We start from the raw sequence: 21,737 nt of genomic DNA, 5'->3' as shown, positions 1-21,737 counted from the left end.
ATCTTTACTAGAAGAGACCCATTGGCTCATTTATATACCTGCTGATGTACCACTCAGCAACTGGTTCAGTTAGTCTGGCTGGGAATGCTGACAGGATTTAAGGCCTGGAGTCCAATGCCTTGAAGAAAGAAAAAAGTGGTTGCTTGGGCATGGAAGGGATGAGTGTCCAGGAACTGTGGTTTGTTTGTTTTTTTAAAGTAACTTTTTGAAGCTCTGTTCCACATCTATACTTAGGGTAATACAAACTATAATCCAATATAACTGTCATTGCATTTCTCTGAGAGATTGTAGGAAACACAAGCCTGTAAGAGTTCTCAAGATGTTAGAAAACTTTCATTAAAGTCTTACAAGACTGGCATTCCCAGTAATAACAAGCTATGGCTGTTGACATTAATAAGGCCAAATTTCAAAGACTGGAGAGTATTTTAAAGAGACACAGTTTTCCACTGTGACATATGCACAGGCCTCATTTTGCAGGACTGCAACGAACTTTAATTTTGCATTTGCACTATAGTCTTGGCATAAAGAGGTACTGGAACTTTCATAAAGAGGTAGGAGACTGAGAAAATTGTATCCACTTTTAAACACATCCAAAATATAATTACTTCACATGAATAAATAGATGGACAATTTCCCAACAATAAGACTCCCTGATAATTGGCAGATAGGAGAGAAAATGGGAAATATCAGCTTTTCAAGAGAGGAAATAATTACTGTCCTACATGGATACTGAGGTGTTTTTTTTTAATCATCTAAAAGCCCAAGTATTAATGGATTGGTTTAAAAAAAGAAATACACTGGAGGGCAAACTGAACATAATGACTTTATGCTGTGGAGAGGCAATGATTCCATCAATGAGGCTTTGATATCAAATGGAGAAAGAAGTAAACCAGACCAGTGTTTCCAGAAAAAGCACCCATTAGTAAATTGATCAAAGGAATTCACACATGAGTGAGAGATATAGGTATAATAAACATGGACACTTTGGTAATTCAGTTTCAATGACTGGTGCTAGTAGATCTTACTGGGAGATAAGCTCCAGAAAGATCCCATTTGGTACGTCTAAAACCAGCATTAACTTCCGCTTCTCAACACTGACCTTGTCCACCTCTAGCTGGCATTGGCTTAGTTGTTGCCTCCTTAATTTACAACAGCTTGCCAAATAATAATAATACTTATGCTTGATTCTAATAACAGGCATTTGAGCTTAGTTCCCAGAAATATGGCACATGAACAGGATTCAAAATCATGGCAATTCTCTTTTATATATGAAAATCATAATTTTTTTACCAATCTCTAGTATGCCCAGACATTATTATTTTGGCAAAAAAGAGGACAGTTCCCAGGTCTGAGCACAAAGAACCAGTTTACAGTTCCTGCAGAGTTGGTTACAAACAGAATAAGAATGTGCGGCTATTATTTTTTCCTTTTAATCTATAATATTTACAGTATTGCACTTTACTGCACTTAATTGCATTTTCACCAAAATTAACACTGCATCATTATTATGCTTTTGAAACTGTGTCCATCTCTGACAGATGAATCAGATCCTATAAACCAAGAAGGGTTTCTGCAGAGATCCCAATGTCCAGAAATAAAAAGAATAAAGTTAACCTGTTTGTATCGTGCAAGCATTACTGCTTGTTCTTAGATAAAGAGACTTGTCCATTACTCTTCCCATCATTTGTATCACCACACATTTTGGCATCTTCCTCTCACACACAAACGCTTCATGGTCGGTTTTCTGGTTGTTGATCCTTGTGAAGGACGTAGCATTTTAAGCCGTTTTGTTCTCGAGACAACTGCCTTGTCTCAGATCTGAACTTCCACATTTAAATTGAAACCAGTTCTGCAGCAGCAGCTCCTTCAGGATGGAAGAAATTGATGAGACTGAAAGAATATTGTTGACAACAAAGTAGAAATGTCATCTTAATGGAGACCAGCCCCAAGGATTTTTTTTAAGCCTTTTTAAATTTGTTTCGGTATAATAGGCAATTTTTGAAACGATGGTTAAAGTTAGGCACATGCATAAAGTAGCAAAAACTGGCAGCAGCAAATGGTGTCAAGCTGACAGGATGATCACTTTGGCCGCTTGTCCCAGATGCCAGTTGTCCCAAGATTCATACATGCCACATGGTCTGGAGAGTTTTCCCCCCCTCATTTACTTCCCGATAATCCAAACATTTTCTGGATTATCGTTGTTGTTTCATCATCGTCATTATCATCACCATCATTATTGAGACTTATAATTAGGATTTGGACGCCCTTCAACTTAGTACTATGCATCTGGTGGCAGAAGAACAGTTTAAACTGCAATCATCAGCACGAAGTGCATTTCAATTAAAATAAACATAAACTAGGCCAGTGAGGCCTTCAGTCCTCAGATCAACTGAATTAGTTGCCAACATCTCTAAATGACAGAGAAGGGAGGGAGGGACGAAAGACCAAGCCAGTGCCAATTGTGTGTCTACAGGTACTTCCCGGCCTTTGAAAAAGTAACCATCATCCTTATCCCAGCCAAGCTTGAGTGCTGGTTAGAGGCGCGAGAGCTATCGTCCATCTCTGGCAACAAAAATGGTTTCCGGGATGGAAATGTCAAAGCCCCAAGGCCTCAGCATGTTTCCGGGCCTTGAGCCTCAAGTCAGCGATACTGGAATTCTTGCTGTTGCTCTTGGCCGCCGCAGCCACTACGGCGGCAGCAGAGGCAGAATCGGCCAAGGAGGCGATAGGCAGTCCAAAAGGGGGTGGAGGGAACATCAGGTAAGGGGCATGAGCAGCCAGGTGAGGATGGAGGTGAGGGTGAGCATGGGTGACGCCTTCCAGTTGTAGCTGAGCTTGGACCTGGAAGAGGGAGAGGAGGAGAAAGAACCACACAAAAGGAAGGAAACCGTTAACAAAGGTGCTTCCAAGAGGGCAGCTGTAGAAGGGCAGTTCTCTGTATCTGTAAATACATGCATAGCATTGCTGCTATAAGTCTGAGAAGGCCTAGCTTGTTACGGTACAAGTTTACATCACGATGGACACAGATTTATATCTCCTGGCTGGCTTCCTATATGTGGGTAGGTGAGGAAATGGATCCAGTGTGTCCAGTGGCAGGACTGGCCAGTGCTGGCTGGTGAATTCTGAGAATTGTAGCCCCCCCCCCTTTTTTTTTAACTTTCTCAAGCCTGGTTCTCCCATTTTCATGTGGTTCTCACTTTCTGCTTTCCCACTTCTCCAGACACTGGGGGTCTACCTACTCTGGCACAATAGACTTCCTGCCTAGAGATCTCTTCCTCTTCTATCTAGACTATGTGTACCTGTATTTCCCAAAGAGTATCTGCTCTGCCATGCCACAAGCTTCACCCATGCTGGGCTATGGCACCGTCCATTGTTGGATTTTACTCCACCTATGATACACGATGCTAGTTGGATAGCTCAGTGGTTAGGTATCTTGCTATGATGCCAGAAGTTGGGAGTTCGGTTCCCCACTGTGCCTCCTGGGAGAAGAGCTGGCCTGCGCGGCTTTGGGCAAGCTGCACAGTCCCAGGATGACCCCAAAAGAAGGGAATGGTCAACCACTTCTGAGTACTTTCTACCTAGAAAACCCTGAAACGTAAGTCAGAATTGACTTGACACACACAATTATTCTTCTGAGAATAATTATTCTCCTGAGAGACTACAATCCTAATGGACTTTTCAGTAGGTCAAGGGCCTTCACAGGGAAACATCTCCCACTCTTGCTTTGAGACATCAGTTGCTTCTTAGGTATGTCTTTGGGGATAAGTGGGGATCCCTGCCAATTTGTAGTTGGTGAACAAAAGATCTGTTAATGCCTATTTTGTCTTCTGAACTGTCATTGCTATCTGCAGGTGCCCATGGTAGAAGATGCTCTTAGAGAGGTCTCTGGCTCTGCATACCATATCACAGACTGATTAAAAAGTAGAAGCCTCTAATCAAAATACATCTATACCACTTGTTGTACATCAGCATTTTAATGCACCTGTGCACAGTGCCACTGTTGAGATACCATGATCAGTCTGATGACAGCCCTTTGATTTGTCACATAATCAACATACTATTTTCCTCCCACCCACTTTCCAGTTTCTGTTTCTGGCTCTGCTGCAATTCAGCTACTCCAGACACAAGCTCTTTCCCCCTCCAGAGTGTGATCATCAGGGAGGGTTCTAGGCTACAAAGCTTTTATCCATCAGATTAAGGCAGACAGAAAGTATGGTTAAATAATTTCAACACTGAATATGAATGGGTTTAAATAGGGATTCATTTTTAACTGATACTGATCCTTAGCAGCATTATGCTCTAGAGGATGCTAAAAATGCTGCAGACATGGTATCTGGCCTGTAAGACGGCTTTAAAATAAATCTGCTCTAAAAGAACTATAAAGCCCAGAAAGTATGGGAATGAAGGGGGAAGGAGGGAGTGGAACAGGGTGAGATGAGATGGGTGGAGGGATTACAACTCCCAGTTTCCTCCAACTTTTAAGAGACTCTGGGAACTGGAATCCCAAATAGCAGTTTTCAGGCTTTTATCTGGCACACTGATTCTTTGGATTCAAGAATGACTTCCTCTTTAAACATTTATTAGGATTAAGCCAAAAGGGCATCCCTAGGGTTGCAATGCTATGCCCTTACCTGGAATTAAGTGTCATTGAACTCAGTAAGAATTACTTCTGTATACTAGGTAGGCACTGTTGGAGGAGGATGCCATTCCAAAAATAATTATGTATGGCTGTTTCCACTAATTAAGAGCTCTCTGCTGTTTTGTCACCAACTCTGCTTTTAATTTTAGAATAATAAGTATAAATCCAACCGACATGACTATTACATCTTCATCAGAAATATTGTACTTATTGAATTTCTATTTCTCAGACAATACAATAGTCCTTTCCTTGCCGGGGGGGGGGGGGGCTTTCTAGTGTGTTGAATGCAAAGAAAAAAAGAATAGTGGCAAGTACACCCAAGCCACTAATTGAATGGAAAGCTCCTTTGCAGTATATGATGCTTTCTCACAAATGAGGAGAACTTTTCTCCTAGGAAGCCCAATTGTTTAGCCACACATCATCCCTGTGAGAGAGGTTTGATGAGCCAGAAAGAGGCTGGTTGCCCAGAGTTACCATATGGAGCTTTATAGCTTCATAGCCCCCCCAAGAAAGTTCTACAGAACAACTAATTTATTTCTCAGGTGGTGGTGGTGGGGAGAGAGATGGCCTACTTTAAGGCTAACAATGCAATCCTGCACATCTTACTTATTTTATTTATTTATTTTAAATATTTTTACCCAGCCTTTCTCCTTAAAAAGGACCCAAGGTGGCTTACATGATTGAAAGGCAATATTTAAAGCTGAAAACAATGTATATAGCAGTGGGTCCTAAGGTCTGGAGGCTCTTTACTCTTTACCTCTTTTCTCAAAAATAAGTCAAATTGAGTTTAATAAATCTTTCTCTTAGGTATAGGTTTACAGCCTGAAAAATGAGGGCTAGGGCTCACACAGTGGAATTCCCCACTCCTTCCAAAAATGTTTTGCAGCAGGAATGGCATAGTCATGCTCAAACCCTAAATATTATGGTAAGGAACACTAAAATGATGCACATTAATCACTCTGATCAGTCTGATCTAAAGCTCCGTATAATTACTCTACAATTGTGAGACTCTGAATCAAGGATTTTAACTCCAACCACTGCCTTGCACCCCCACTGTGTCTGACTCTGTCTCCAGATGATAAAAACTGGTCTTTGCCTTAGGTGGAGATTTGATCTTTCATTTCCAAGGAACATTGAATCAACCTTTGTTAGCCTGACCTCAGGAAGTGGAAAGCATTAATAAACAAGCAGTTAAGGATGAGGACTGGCTAGCAGGGAGACAGGCAGTGGCAGAGATATTGACTGAAGGAAGTGGGGGCAAATTGGGTTCTGTGCCATCCACATGGGGTGTAAACTCGGTCTACTTCTTCCTCATGGTTTCTGCACACGAGTGGTTTTCAAAGCCAAGGAAAAGCTTTGCTTATTACAATGGCAGAAAGTTACACCTGTTGATCCAACAGCAGCAATGATCTCACTCAGAACAAGATCAACAACACTCCTGCTAGTTTTATACATGAGACTTAAATCTGGGTGGACTACAATACCAATGTATAAACTATGTCAGGAAGATGACATTAACTCAATGTTGCTTCTATTTCTGTTCCAAATTATATCTTGCACTATTATTTTTTTAAGAAGAGGTAGCTCTTCAGTGGATCTCACCTACTGTGCCATTACCAGAAGGTTGTTCTCTATTCATCCATAGTGATGATAACCTTTGCCTCCATACTGTGAAATGCTTTACTGTCACCCAAGCCACTATTAAATGGCGCAGCTCCAGGAGCACAAGGCACAGTTTTGCAGCCTGGTGATTATAAAACATTTTTGATTCCCCTTCCAGCCCAAGCTTTTCAGTGAAGAGAAGTCCCAGACGACTCGAACGCTTGCTTTTTTTCCATAATATTTTAGGGGTTACTTCAGATAGCACAGAGTAGTTTAGGTCGTGTCTGACACACAGGGACACATCTCCTATTTTACAAAATTGCCATCCTTAAAAGTTTAGTTAGGCTGCTGCTCTCAACTATAGAAATAAAACACACACCCGGCTCCAGTACTCATGTACTTAGCGAGGCAGGACGCGTGGGGCGTGCGCTCGTGGTTCTTCATCTAGCCCTCCCACGGGTGTCCGTGGGACGGGGAAACTTCCGTGGAGGTGGACGTGGCAGACACGTCCTCTCCTCCACGGAGACTTTCAAGCCCTATTCGGAAAGGGAAAACGTGAGAAACTGGCACGCTCCCTCCTAAAGCGCCCCTACCTATCGAGACATCAGTGGGGAAGAAATATAGAACGATTCCCATTTAGTTTCCTTAAGAAAACAGGGAAGAAAGTATTGGAAGTTTCCTTTCCCCGTTCGTATTTGCCCCGAAGAGACAGGACATAACCGTTTGCTGAATGGTCAATTTCACATTTATTAGCGCCTCACGAAATTAATCAGGGACAATAGGTCCCTTTATGGAATCCATGCGGCGGCTGGCTGTCGTTTGGCTAAGCGGACCGCCGCGGAGCACGGATTTCTCCCCTCGAGGGCGAAAAGACGAGACTCTCGAGACAAGGATCCCGAAGGGCAGGGCGGTTGTGGGTGCCTGGCCAGCTCAAGGATATCCCAAGTCAGTCAGGGAAGGCCCCGACTTGGAAGATCAACAGACCTCTGGCCTCCTTTCGCTTTCCCTATAGGGTTGTCGTAAGGGGGGGAGCTATGCCTGCAAAAGGCAGCCCAACCAGGAACACTTCCGACCTATGATGGCGCAAAGGTGCGGCGATAATGTGCAAGCTTATTTAGTTTTATTGATCTTTCCCACAAAGCCCCTTTTGACGCATCAGTTGGAGGAAAGGGAAATCGGCCTCTTTCTCCCCAACCCCCGATGGGCTTCAAGGCTCCGGCCTCCCCGACTAGCCACGGCTACAGAGAAATGTGCCTTAAAACCGTCCAGATTGATTTTTTTTTTCAGACTCATGGTAGATTATAGCCCCGACCTGCACTACACTACGGTAATGAGAGAGAGAGGGAGTCGATTTCGGGCCCTTCTTCTGCTGATGTTTTGGACTAAAACGCCCATACTCCTTCCCTCCCGTTTCAAGACCGATGAGAGTTGCCTTCCGACCACTTCCTGTGCTGGAGAAAGACAACGCGAGCGGGGGGGGGGGGGAATGATCATAAGGAAGTAAAACGAACCACCTGCTGAAAAGGCATCCTCAGGGCGCCCATGTTCACGTAGGGGGCCACTCGGCAGGCATCTAAATGGCTGGCCGTCCCCAGGATCACACCTGCAACAGGGAAAGAGAGGGGGGGCGGGTGAGGAAAGAGCGCCGCAAGGCCCACCCGAGTGACAGCCTCTCGCCTCCCCCCCCACCCCCACCCCCGGCTGAATTACTCACCTTTATGCATCTGATTCTCTTGTTTTCGGCACTTGGCTCTTCTATTCTGGAACCAAACCTGCCCAGAGAAGAAGGGAAGGCGGTTGGTGAAAAGAATGCTCGCAGTTGTGAAAGGAACAATTGCGGTGGTAGCCATTCAACTATAACAAAGAGTCACACATCCCACGCGCGCCTAAATGTATATATAGGGCTGCCGGGAAACTTTCTAACGTGGGTTACCTCTGACTTGGGTCGGAGTCACGCGTAAGCCTGTCATCACGAGGCCCGCCCAAGACGGGGCATCTTCTGAAGCTGGTGAAATCAGTGAACTCCGCGAAAGCCCGGCGTGTCTATTGATCGAGGGCTATGGAGCAAAGACCGTGGCAGAGAGCGCGCGAGTACTATGGTGATCTGGGGTGTGTGTGTGGGGGGGGGTCAAATATCTGCAGCCTCCAATACTTCATTAGGACAGATCGAGATGCCATAGGCTTGTGACTTCTGAGGAACTTCATCAACCCGACGAGGGGACTGCCTTCGTATCCATGCTGCACAAACGCGTTATACACGCTGCGCTATACCGGTCACATAGGTTATGGTGCGTAAGGCATGGGAAAAAAAATCGAGATCTGCCCTTTGTCCTGCCGGAATGACATAGCTCTGATTCCGCTAGCATGAGGGAAAGGGGCTACGTATGACCCTATGTTTCTTAACGAAGGTGAGTTTCCTGCCTATACTGTATGTCTTTAGGTCTAATGAGTCTTCAGGGCACAGCTCTAGCAGTTTCATCCTACAGTACTTTATGCTGGTTCTGTACTAATGAATCTTAGGATTTTTAGTCTGGGGAAGTATTTTGACTTTTCTGAAACCAAACTACGTATCTCAGGATCCGGTCGTATGGCGCCATGTCAGTTAAAGCGGTATCAATCGACTCTAACCTTGTCGTGTAGATGTACTCGTTGGTAAGGAAAACTTTTTTAAAAAACTGTTGTTCATAGGAAAATCAGTGATACAGGACCAAAGTGAAGTTTCTTCACAAAGCTGGAATAATAATAATAATAATAATAATAATAATAATAATAATAATAATAATAATAATAATAATAATAATAATAATAATAATAATAATAATAATAATAATAATAATAATAATAATAAACGTGCCGTCAAGTTCTGGCTTATGGTGACTCTTTTCAGGATTTCCCGGGTACAGAGCTCTCAGAAGGGATTTATCTTTCCCTTCTTCTGGGGGTCCCTGGGACTGCAGCTTGCCCAAAGTGATACAGGCTGGCTTACTCATAGGAGGCACAGTGGGGAATTGAGCTCCTATACCTAAGCCACTGAGCTATGCAGGGGGTTCATTCCATAGAGTAAATGGAATCCAGTTCTATCCGCTGTTCACTAAGCTTCCAGCCCGTATGAATCCAGAGGGGGGACAGGAATCTGGCAGCGGCAGGGTGGGAAATCATTCCCACTTCAGCTGTCAGGAAAAAAAAAACAGCGTGGCTTAAGAAAAGATCCTCAGAGTTCTCTTCTGTAAAATGGGGATTTCACATCTTGGACCTAAACACGGTTTACTGAGGGTCACACAGGTTTCATGGGCGTTTAACAGAAACAGCCGTGGTTGGTGACTTCTATCTCTGGACTGGGAACCCAAATAGGAAAAAGTGCATTTTTCTTTTAAAGGCGCTACCGCATCCCACTTTCCCCAAAGAATATTCCGAAGTCCCATTCTTAATAACGCTTAACTTTCACGTCAGCACAGTTAAGAGGAAGAGGAAGCGCCAATCACGCTTCTGAGACATAGAAAGCAACACACTGGTAAAGCTTAGAAGGCCACAGAAGAGTATAAATGCGTAATGCTGCACACAGACAAGTAACTAATGTATGAGGAAGAAGATTTATGCCCCTTCTACCCCCCTTCTCATTTAATCGTGTTGTTTAATTTTAGCAGTGTTGTTGTACACGAAGTCTTCGTATGAATCCGCATCGGTAGGTTGAAACGTTTGCCATAGCTGCGTAGACTAAGCTTGTACCTTGTGCGTGTAGGATATGGCTTCCACCAGCAGCGATGGCCAGTCTGCCTTGCAAGAGAACGGCCAGCAAGATTCAGGGGGGACTTCTCCTGAGCATGCTCAAGATTGGAATGCAAACAGGCAACGTATTTTAATAGCTCTTCTTACGGTTTATTTTTAGAAAATAATCTGAACAATGTAGGTCACACAAAAACTCTTTTTAAACGGCTAAGCAGTTTATGGCTTTTGTTAGGCACAAGGTGGCTCAAAAGTGTCATTCATTGAATTCAAGGAACGTATTCCCAATGAATGTTTAGAAGAGTGCAGGAAAACGTCTTAGAAAAGCAGTCTCTCTCTGCCAAACCTGTGATCTAATCAAGAATACCCGATGGCTGCTCAAAATAAAATTGCGTATATTATAAAGGAGGGTGATCCATTACTTCCGTTCCTAACTGCCCCCTCATGACTAACAGTGAAACAAAGACCCCAGGCCATGAGTTAGGGGGAATTAGACTGTTAAAACATCTGATCTATACTAATAAAATTGTAGTTTTATATTTATGTGCTTAGGTCGTCTCAGTATACAACTCATGGGGTTTTAATGAACATATGTACACGTAGGTTTGCCCTCCCCTGTCCTAGAAGTGATATTAAGAAAGGAGTTGCTAAATATGTGGGATCTCATGGGAATTCTAGGGCTACTTAATAGATCAATTAATATCTCCCGGTTGCATTCATCCGTGTCAGGAGTCCTGCAGAATCCTAATGGTTTGCTTACAATGGTGCAGGACATATTTTGAAATGTAGACTCTTATCTTAAGAGTTCCCATGAACCTACGTAATAACCACAAAGGGCCCATTCAGAATCAAACCACCCTAAATCCTGTGCATTACAAGATAACGCAAAATAATATATGGTTGCTGGGAGGAGGGGAAATCCCTCTCTCACCCACCCTTCATCCCCAGAGGGAACGGCGATTTAAGAAAGAGTGGTGACGTCAGAGCCCTTGCTCATCAACCTGGCCCGGCTTTGACCCGGCGGGCCTCTGGTTCGATTGCACCACCATTTGCCCAGTCTGGGGCTGAGCGTAAGCCCTGGATTCCTTGTCTAAAAGAACCGGAAATAATTGTCAAGAACTTAGCAACAGACCGCTAGGAAGGTCCATGTGGTCATCAGCTGTAGTTCCATGACCAACCTCCTTAATTTTAACCAAATACACGCACGCACCAGTGGTATGCACAAATAATGGTGCATGCCAAAATCCAGTAGGACCGGCATGTGGGACTCTTGGCATCATCTCCGAAATCTTCACAAGGCGTACCCATGGGCTGGGACCCCTCTGGGAATCGAGGCCTGCCATTGGCTCTCATGACCTCTGTCATCTTCAGCCTTTGGCCCGAGCAGCCCATCTAACCTTTGAGGTCGTTCCTCGAGTTTCTCTTTGAACCTGTCAATAGATCAGTTAATGTCTCCATTCACCCGTGTCAGGAGTCCTGCAGAACAGTGGAAGTTCTCTTTATAGTTGCACGGAATTTGCTGCAGTAAACAGCGAGTTTCCTGTGCTTCACTTTTATTCGTGGACTTCATTGTGCACAGAGTATTTTCCAGTCCACGCTTGACTGCAGGATTCCGAGCAGAGGTTGTTTTTTTTTTTAATTGCCCACTCAAATGCCCCAGCGTTGGTCTACAACCCAGTCGATCCCAACACATGTTTATCCAGAAGTCAGTGACCCGATCCTTAAGGTCATTATTCTTAGGTGGCTGAATCCTGCCTTATCTGTCAAACCAGTTCTCCAAATAACCGTGCACAGAAAAAAACCGAACGCTTAAGCCAATGAGTTCTCCGTTTGCTCAAGTGCAAAGATAACCCTATTAATAAGTTATGGGGGCGGAGGACAGGCACAAGTATTGCTACTAACAAAGTTTTTGAGACTTGAGATTCCTTCAGCAGTTGGCAGGAAGTACGTTGCATGGGGCTGAACTGTGCTGATTCCCGAATGCATAGGATCACCCTACATGGCCCATGATCTCAAACGCTTCCTTGAAGGTCAATTTAACTTACAAGGTCCGTAAATGCCACCTCGCAGTAAATTCAAAGTCCACATCAACGTGAAGGAGCGGGGAACCAGGGGCTAATCCGAGTAATTTTAAGTGTGCTCTTTTCACAAGTGTTCCACGAGTTATGAATTTATAAGTTGTGAATTCGAACATAAATCCACTCTGCCTGGCGTCACCAGGGGTTATAGATGCTAAAACACGCACTTTATTTTCCTGTTCAACTTTCCTGCTGACATTTAAAGTAGGCTTTGCTACCAGACGGCAGTCACAATCTTTCCAAATTTGGATTTGAGGAATTATTTCTAATCCAGCCATCAGGATTTATTTTTACTTGTTTAAACTGCGATCAGTAATCCTCCCCCTAATGCCGGAAATTCACATTTATTATACATTGGAGTGCCCCCATATCTCTACGGCTCGCCAAACAGTATGGCTGTTTGTCTCCTGAGAGGGAGAGAAGAAGAAAAAATGTCCCAAATACGTTTAAAGGATTATGTCTCTCCTTAAATGTTCGGCGCAACTCACTCCGCCGGCGGATGAAATCTCCGTCAATCTACCCCCGTCTGCTGAGACAGATCAAATCGGGGGGCTTAAGTAAACATCTCCTCGGCTCGCCCCGCCCCCTCCAACTTCTTCCACTTGCCAAGTTGATCATACGGTTAATTAATACTAACTGCACTTCCTACATCACATTTCGCCTTCAAGGTTTCTTCAATTGCCTTAATGATGGCCATTTACAACAGAGTAATTAGTGCAAAGAAAGGCTTCCAAAGACATTAATTATCCAGGGGTGCTTGAGTGGGTTTCTTAAACAGGAATTAGCCGTCTTCACGTCGGAGCACGTGGGCCGGCCCCTCTCCCCGCTCTGTTGTGTCTACTCTCGATGGGCGATGCCTTGAATTAATACTCTATGCATTGGGGGAGGAGGGGAGGGTGTGCCAATTTAGGAGCACGCTGCTTCCTGAACTTCTTGGGCGGTACTTTTCGTTCCCTTTGTCAATAACTTGACTAGTTCCATGTCACCGTTTCTAAACACACACATACACCCACCCATCGATTTCATAAACTGCAAGTCCCCCCGAAGGCTTCTTCGCCTATTCTCCTCAGCCCGGCACGAATCCTGGCGACTTCCAGCAGGACAAAGCTTTGACCCCGAGTTATTCTTCTCGCCTCTCGCCCTCCCGGCTCCCTCGGGATCAGATGCCATTGATTTCCCTGAAACTGACTTCCACGCAGGTGTGCTGAGAGTTACAGCTTTAATCAGTTTCAGGCCAAAGACTTCAGCTCTAAGTGGATTTTGTTTGCCTGATCGGAAAATGGACGGCTCACTTTTAAATGCAGCTCCTCTTAACTCATAAATAGAAAGGGGACCTTTAGGTGATGTGCTCCCTGCCAATGGGATCTTAATTATTAATTAATTTTAATAACAATAACAATAAGCATATCGTGCTCATCATCGCCCTGGTCCCTGGTAAGGGCAAAGCCCTTAATGATTCTCTGGAGTAAATCCGATTGAGTGTAGCTGGTGCTTACTCCCGGGTGACTTGGTACAGGATTGCAGCCTAAACAGTTACTTTAATCCAGATTAATTAACACGAATTTATCACAGGTTAAAGCATTTACGACCTCGAATTGGTTATTACAACGATTAATTAAGCAAGGGCGTGAATTCTGAAACTTGAAAACGGGCAGGCCTTCCCTGTCTTGAGGGACTACAAAACGTAGCTGCCCTGTTTTTAAAGGATGCAGAAGTGGTTGCATCTGAAGAGGTGAGCAGGGCTCTACCGAACCTCACGCCAGATAAAAACGTGTTAGCCTTGAAGGCTTAGAGAAAAACAGCCCACTGTTTTCGCTGCCACGTATTGCAGACAAACAGAGCTACCCCTCTCGAGGAGTGAGAGGGGCAGCCAATCCCTGAACGAAAATGAGGACGTGCTCTGGCTCTAGACGTCCAAGGCCACAACCCAGTCTTCAATATGCATAACTCTGGAATAATCACCCCCACGACCTGCTTCGGTGATCAATCCCGTGGGTATACTGAGAGACCCTACCTACACTGCTTGGGAGAGAACGCCATCCTTCCCTCGATCGCCTGTAACCCTCCTGCTAGAGGAAGAGAGAGGATCCAGGCCACCTCGGGTGAGGGTGCGTGGTGGGTTCCGGGGCAGAACAGTCCCCTTGCCCCCGTCGAACCCCCTGGCCCGGGATGACTCACGCGAGTTCAGAGGCTGCGGGAATCCCTGTTCATCAAGAGGCGCCTCTGAAGCTCATAAGCCGGCGAAAGAAGCAGGCGCTTGCCCCCTTCCCTCGCCCTGAAGCGCCGGGAGAGGACAGAGGCAGAAAATGGGGAGGAATCGAAGTGATGAATTAGCTCGCGAGCCGAGCCGTCATAAATCAGGCCGGGTGTGATTCCCGATCAATTCCAACTAGTCATGAATATGCTAAGTAAAGCGCAGGACAGTGTTTTAGACAGTTATTTCTTCATTAAGGATCACTCAGTGATTTCTTTCACAAATGCTCTAATCTGATTTCCTTTTGATTTCCATTAGAGACAGTGAATAATGACATTTAATTTAGCCCTGCGCCATAAAACCCAAAGATATTTGCTCGTAATTGAATTACTGCCTGCTCCTCACTATGGTCTCATAACTTTCAATTATAACCCTGACAGCTGGGCTATATGAGTTGCCGGTACAACACTAAAAATAAAAGGTTAATAAGGAGTAGCTACCGTAGGAGCGCCAATTTATTTACAGCACATTTCCACGCTAAATTGAAACTAGATCCTTTAACAACAAGGGACAGGCGCTACTGCCTGGGATTAAGAGGCAATTCTGAGAGTATTACAATATCTTTGGGGTTCACACACACACACGCCTCTCTTTTCTTCTTCCCTCGTTCTGTCTCTTGTTTAAAATCAGAAATAAAAAGCTGATCGAGTCCTATTAGCTGATCAAATCCTGTTTATGTTTTAATTACCGATTCCCTCTAAAACGACTATCTCCAATATCCACTCTCTTTAATATCCTGGGAGTGGGGTAGGGGAGGAAGAGCAGGAATCTAAGTTGTCTTTTCTAAGTTAAAATTGCCACTGACATCATATCAGAAGGCAGAAAGTTTTTTTGGTGGGGGGAAGGCGGGTGGGATATTTAAAAACCTGCAAACACCTGAAATAGTAATTTTTCTGTAAATATGAATATCCTGTAAAGTTGTGGTAATAAATTATTTGAAGGAGCCTGTGTAGGATTCGATTGCAAGTGATTGATTTTTACAGAAACATTGGAAGTAACTTTACAATTTTATAATAGCTTGCCTTGGAGGAGCTGGAAAGGTGATGTAACAGTTGATGTCCCCTTCTTTCTCTCTATTTATCCTGGGCAGTTAGATCAATTTTTGGCAAGCGGGGACCTCTCTTACTTTTGTAATACTCCTTCGCTCCTCTCCAGGAGTAGCAAATCAACAAGGGCTCCTTCGCTCCTTGGAATTAGCTGTTCCTGTTTTTAATGAAAACTGCTCTGGGTGGGTACGTTCTCAAGGTATTGAACCCCGAAGGCTCTTCAAAAGTCACATGACAGATATGCACTGAGGGGAAGAGCTACATACAAGTGTTCTCGACATCCAGGCCTTGTCGCTAGCACGCAGAGGCGCGCTCGCTGCTTGACGTGGAAGTAAATCCCATTGAAATCAGCAGGACGTTCCAACGAAAAACAGCGGGAATGGGGCTGGGACCCCGGACCATTGTGGATTCTCCACCTCAAATCAAAGGGCATTTCATAAAAAGCGGTTTTTGTTCACGCGGGAGCTCAGCTAGAATAAGAACTCAGACAAACGCCTGATCTTCTTCACGTGTCTTTGACCTCATGAGCCACGCTCCGGAGCTCCACAGGTTGATTGGATTAATTCCGCTTTTTTACAAAGCATCTGTTTGCAAGGATCGATGCCACTACCAATCGCTGGAGCCTATCCTTTTCGGATTTTATTTTTTTGTTGTTATTTTCAGCCGCTCACTCACGCACAAGAACAAACTTTTTTTAAAAAATGTTTCTTTTCTTTTTTTAATGAACCACCTTGTCGGGAACTACAGACGGGCCCCGGCTGACCTGTCAGCAAACGCTCCTCCAAACGCATATTCTCGAGGATTTAGGGACATTATATTTTTAATGGAGGTCGGGGGAGCGGAGGAGGAATAGAGCAGATGGGGCCCTATGCATTCATACCCTTCTTATGCAAGTCAAACGGAGGCGCGTTTCCCCTCGGCTCTGGCTAATCCAGTCCCAAAGCACCCAGCCAGCCTAGCTTTATCCATACCAATTGTGCCTCGAAGTTGCCTGACTTCCCTTTCTCTCGCACTTTTTTTTTTCCTTAAAGAGCCATGAGAGGGGGAAAAAACCGAGAGATTGAGAGAGAGAGAGAGAGAGAGAGAGAGAAAGGAAAGCGTAAGGGTGAAACTGCTAGCTTGAGGCTAGTAATCAAACACCTCATTGGTTAGCGAACGGGATCAAAGGGACTCCGAACGTTCCAAGGCAACTGAAGATTCTAAGCGGCAGAGAAGAAAGGAGAGTGGCGTCAGGGACTGGAATCCGCTGCTCCCCGCCACCATCACACGTGTCTTAATGCTGCGATCCACTAAAGGGGGGTGGGGGTAGAACAGGCCAGTGCACAGGAGATTCGGGATGAAGTCCGGCAGGCGGGATTCTGGCCTTCTGATCTTACCTGGACCCTGGCTTCCGACAGCCCCAGCCTTTGGCTCAGCTCCTCCCTCATGAAGGCATCTGGGTAGTGCGTCTCGTCGAAAAGTCTCTCCAGCTCGTTCAGTTGCTCCAGTGTGAAATTGGTTCGGCTTCGCCTTTGCTTCAGTTTGGTCTGGCCATCCTCGTCTTCGGATTTCACCTCTTCTCGCTTGTCTTTGCACTCATAGATCCCTGCCGAGGAGAGAAGGGAGAACGAAGGCCACAAAGTTACACAGCGGAAGGGTCCTTCATTTCTTCCACAGGGAGAGCAGGGGACACACTTAAGTTTCCACAGCCAGATGATAATGCCAAAAAAAGAAAAGGGAAGGGAAGCGTTTAAAATATCGCAAGTGATGGTTGGTCAGGGATTGGATCAGAGTTTGTTAGCATGTTTTCAAAATAGGCAGAAGGCTTCCTCTATCGGAAATAGGGCCGTGGGTGATATTCAACCCTGTCTCAATTTCCAGTTCGTGCCATGTGCAGATTATTGTTTTGGGATAACTTCCAGAGAGATCTGTCTGTGAAATAGGAATCGTTCGTCTCTAGTGCCAACTGCTCCTTACAATAGGAAACACACTATTGAAACACACACACACACACACACACACACACAGAGAGAGAGAGAGAGAGAGAGAGAGAGGCATATACATTTTGCCCTCTTCTTTCTGAATTCCCCTCCCCCCCCGTCCCAGATCTGACTGGAAGTCTGCTCCCTTGGCTATGAAGCGTGCTCTGAACTTCTTAACTAACAGGCCTCCAGAGCAGCGTTAACAGATCCAGATGTGCCGCTGCAGCTAAGAGGAGCAAAGAGTTCGGGGAAGGCCAGTTAGAGGATGAAGTGACACCCTGAGAGCATGTCCTCCGTTTCTAGTTAGCTGTCGCTTTTGGTCGCGGCGGTAGCGGGGGAAGGGGGGTGTATGAAGAGGAGGATACTTGCAGCAGCTCGGGGGGCTCCACACGCAACCCAGAGATAGGGAGGGAATTTCTCTTTAAATTTATAAGAGACCTCTCCGGATCTAAGCAATAAAAATATAAGGAGAGTGAGGGTTTCCTTCTCATTTATACAACCCGAAAGATGCACCCAGGATCTGCACAGGGGTATCAGTAAAGCGGCGGGAGCATCAGCCTTTCCAATATGTGCTAAGGTGGGACTTAGCAGAGACACAAAGGCCAAAGAGGCCCAGACGGAGAACGGAGACGGAGTCACGAACCTGCAGGAACTCCTGCGGAATGACTGGGGGGCGACCTTTCGCCCAACCAAGCTAATCGGAACCTACCTTCCTTCCCTTTTTTCCTTCCTTTCTTCTTTCCTTCTTTCCTTCCTTCCTGACCCGTTGCTCTTTTAGCAAGGTCAGAAAATACAATTAGCCCATCGAGTTGACAGCAAAAACATAGAAGGAGAAAACAAAACATGTTCTTTTTCCCAAGGAAGCTCCAGGATGGTAGAGAGGAAAGGGGGTGGGGGAAGCCACCGCGTTTGGGCAGGAGGGAGCGCTTCGGAACTCAGGGTAGCCGGACAGGAGTGGGGCCTCCATCTCCTTCCTGCTCCCACCCCACCCACCCCGTCGACGCTCTCGCCTCTGCCGGCAAGTCCCATCTTGGGGAAATGTCACAGTACAAAATGCAAAGAAGGTGCTGTGGTGGTGTCTCTCTCTGATCGTGGGAACGGAAAAGGTGGCTCTAAATGGTGCATCTCATTCCAGGTCCTCTGCTCTGAGGACAACCGAAAGTGGACACGGATGGGTGGGTGGGGAGATCCATATTTTCTTCAGGCAGGCAGGCAGACAGACAGACTCACAAATTCGGGCCACATGAAAGCGTTTAACCTCCACTGGAACACACTCTTCCACCCCTCCCGACCCAAAATGTATTTTCTGGGAAGCCATTCCCGTTGGGTTCAGTGTGACTCCTCTCCTAAGAATGTGACTTCATTGCTTCTTTGCCAGTCAAAGATGTGTGGCGGATTGTAAAGATGCAGGCCAGTCTCAGAACTGGTGGTAAATCACATCACTTTCAGGATCCACTGACTTCTAATAGGATTGGGATTGGGACGAGCATGGCTGTTTTGCGCGTCCCGTAAAAAGGATTGACTGCCAAACAAGCAGGTTAAGGGCCTGGCTGAAATTAATCCCAAACACAGGCTTACCGGCGAGCTACCTTGGGAAGCAAACGTACCCGTACTTTAAATGCCACTCCATGGAATACCTTTATACTGATCGTAAAGGTGAACATCTATGCCACAAAATTAATTAAGAGGAATTTTATAACTGTGGGGTAGCTTTTATAAATGCTACTATGAAATATTGAAATAGGAAAAAAACAATAGGAAGTTTGCATGCTGAATATTGTTGAAGGCTGGAGCTGCAGAGACGACCTAATGAAGGTATGAGAATTTGACAGACTGTTGTCATTAAAACCCGGATCTTTCAACACACTCCCTCTTAAATCACTGACACTGATCTCAAAAGCACAGACCTTCCAGCCTGTGATCCCGTCATCTCCTGCCTACCACGAACCTTCAAATAGTTGCCTTTATTTCGACAAATATCTTATGTTTTGTTGTGCTTTGCCTATATTGTTTACCGTACCGCAGAGACTAAATGGACTTCCACCAAGGTCTGCTGTTGGAGATGATACTGTTCCGAACACAGTATTTTACCAAAAATCAGGGGTGACTTGGGAAATGCGTGTGTGCCTAGGTAGTATGACAGTACAGTTTACAAGCGGAGCTTCAACAAAATGTTCAAGGGCAGGTAAAAGCACACAAGTGAAGCTCTCAAAGCTGCATAGTGTCTAATACAATAAAAGACAACTGGAATCGAGATTATACAAGTATGAAGAGCTGTTAGCAATTCCTCCGTCCGAAATTTTAAAAAATTAAAAAAATATGAAGTAGCATGCAGTTATTTTCAGAAAGGCCCTAAACTGAAAAGGGCTGGTTAGTTGGTCTCCGGTATAATTGATGGAATTAGAATCTTTAAATCATCTCTCTGGAATGCAAACTGTCGCTCCTTCTGTCCTGGCTCTAGGTTATAACGAATATAACGAAACAAACAAACAAACAAACAAAAAACAGATTAAATGAACGAGAAACTCGTCACTATGCGGTATGCAGATTTGAAGGAAAGGGCCTTTCTGGAAATGAATGAATACGGTTTTGTTGTGAAAGGAATGAAAGTCGGAAGATTGGCCCCAGGACCTGGACGCGAACCATTCCAGGGATTAAATCAAAAGAAAGCAAAAGGTAGAAAGACGATTTCGAGAAACGGGTATTGCCCGGGACTGCGGTTTAAAAACAGCTAAACCCGCTTTTAAAGCGTCCCGCACCGAGTCACTATCCTCCTGGCCTTTAAGTAGTTCTCAGACTTACGAGATCGATACATTCAATTCCATGCGCTTTGGCGATTAGCCCGAGAGGCTCACAACCCACTTCATAGAGAGTTGAAAGGCACTTTCTGAACTTTCTAAATTATTTCCACTTCTTCACGCCCCCTTCCTTCGCTTCTTTTGGGGCCACCTTTTAAAGGTCTTCTTTCGCGTAGGTGATTGAAAACGAGAACAGAGTACAGTAGCTGTTACGTAGATCAGAGTGGGGGGACCCCACGTAACGGAGACTAAAATCAGGGAAGAACCAAATCTGGGGGAAAACAAAAGCGGGCGGGGGGGAAAGGGGGAATCCTTTGCAAAATCGTCGGCGCGGGTTTTCCTTCGGATTTCTTCCTCCTGCGCAGGCCTCTCTGACCAATTCCCCCAACTCGACTTTCCTAACACTATTTCCCCGGTTTTCATTAAAAACTGAAGCTACTAACGCGGAGGCTCGGTTCGGGATTCCTTGTGTCCTCTTACGGGCAACGCTCGCGGAATTCGATCGGATCGGGTCATTTCTTTCAACCCCGACTCTCTGGCTTCCTATTGTTCAAAGCGCCTGAGGCACCGGGTGGGGAAAGAGGCGGAAGTTTTGGGCACCCCGCTGTGTTTTCTTTTTAAACCACAACCCAGGGGCCGGTGGCCCTTGCTGATGTTTTGGCAACGACCACCAGTGCCGCCGCTGTTCGTCTTCTGTGAAAGTCCGGATTCGGACGCAGTGGAGGGGGGTGGTGGAGGGAGATAGTGCTACTCGAAAGAAAGAAAAAGAGATCGCCTCCCTCAAAGCCTCTCCGGTGCGTCCGTGGAGAAGCACCCCTTCTCTCTCTTCTCTCTCCCCCCCCCCGCCCCGCTCCCCAATCCCCAAGGTTCGGCGGCAGCGGCGACTTACCTTCCGAGGTCCTGCTGGCGTGGTTGAAGTCCTTGAGCTTGTCCTTGTCGCCCTCGGGGTGGTCCTTGAAGAGGTGGACCGGGCAGTGGGCGCCGCTCTCGGCCAGCTCCTGCAGGCTGCCGGCGTCCGAGTTGCCCAGCTCCCGGGAGCGCGCCAGCCCGCTCTCCAAAACTTCCCGGTACGTGATGGTCTCCTTCTTGTGGCCGCCGCCGCCGCCGCCACCGCCGCCTCCGCCGCCGCCGCCTCCGCCGCCGCCGCCGTTGCTGTTGCTGCTCTCCTTGCTCTTCTGGTCGAAGGATTTGGAGACAAACGCCGTCAATTCTTCCATGGCGACCCGGCGGGAGAGGCGCGGTGGTGGGGCCGGGGAGGAACACCCCGACCCGAAACGACAAGGCACAGACTCTCGCTCTCCCTCTCTCTGTATCCACTGCGCGAGGTCTTTCTGGCGGGGGGTCGTGGCGCTTGATCACCGGGTGGATCTCTCACGGAGGGGATCCGGCCGTTTTGTCCCGGCTGCCGCGAGGCGGTTGGGTTTGTCTCGCTGAGGCGAGTGTGTCTGTGTGTGTCTCTGTGTGTGTGTGTGTGAATGGGAGTGTGGGGACGCGCGCGCAAGCGCGCGCGCGTGTTTTAAATCATCCTTGCCATCCTGATGGACATCTCATCCTCCTGACCACTTCGAGACCCTCGCCGAAGATACCAGGGCGCTGGATCGGGGCTAGATCACTCCTGCTGTTATTTATGCCTTTC

General features: G+C 46.1%; 1 protein-coding gene across 2 annotated transcripts; it reads right to left on the bottom strand.

Annotated features, from left to right (window-relative positions):
* Positions 1-202: 202 nt before the first annotated feature.
* SHOX (SHOX homeobox) lies at positions 203-21,412 on the bottom strand. 2 transcript variants are annotated; one of them, XM_020796812.3, is made up of 5 exons: positions 20,991-21,412; positions 16,719-16,927; positions 7,956-8,013; positions 7,756-7,844; positions 203-2,841 (listed from the first exon to the last, which is right to left on the bottom strand). In XM_020796812.3, exons 1-5 carry the CDS (start codon positions 21,316-21,318, stop codon positions 2,596-2,598), a joined length of 930 nt encoding a protein of 309 aa, XP_020652471.1. In that variant the 5' UTR covers positions 21,319-21,412; the 3' UTR covers positions 203-2,595. The 2 variants fall into 2 exon arrangements, with proteins under 2 accessions (XP_020652471.1, XP_020652470.1); XM_020796811.3 differs by having other exon boundaries at positions 677-2,841; positions 7,753-7,844.
* Between the last annotated feature and the right edge of the window lie 325 nt (positions 21,413-21,737).

The sequence above is a fragment of the Pogona vitticeps genome, chromosome 3 (assembly GCF_051106095.1).
Source record: "Pogona vitticeps strain Pit_001003342236 chromosome 3, PviZW2.1, whole genome shotgun sequence".
NCBI lineage: Eukaryota > Metazoa > Chordata > Lepidosauria > Squamata > Agamidae > Pogona > Pogona vitticeps.
This window is presented reverse-complemented; position numbering and strand designations above follow the sequence as displayed.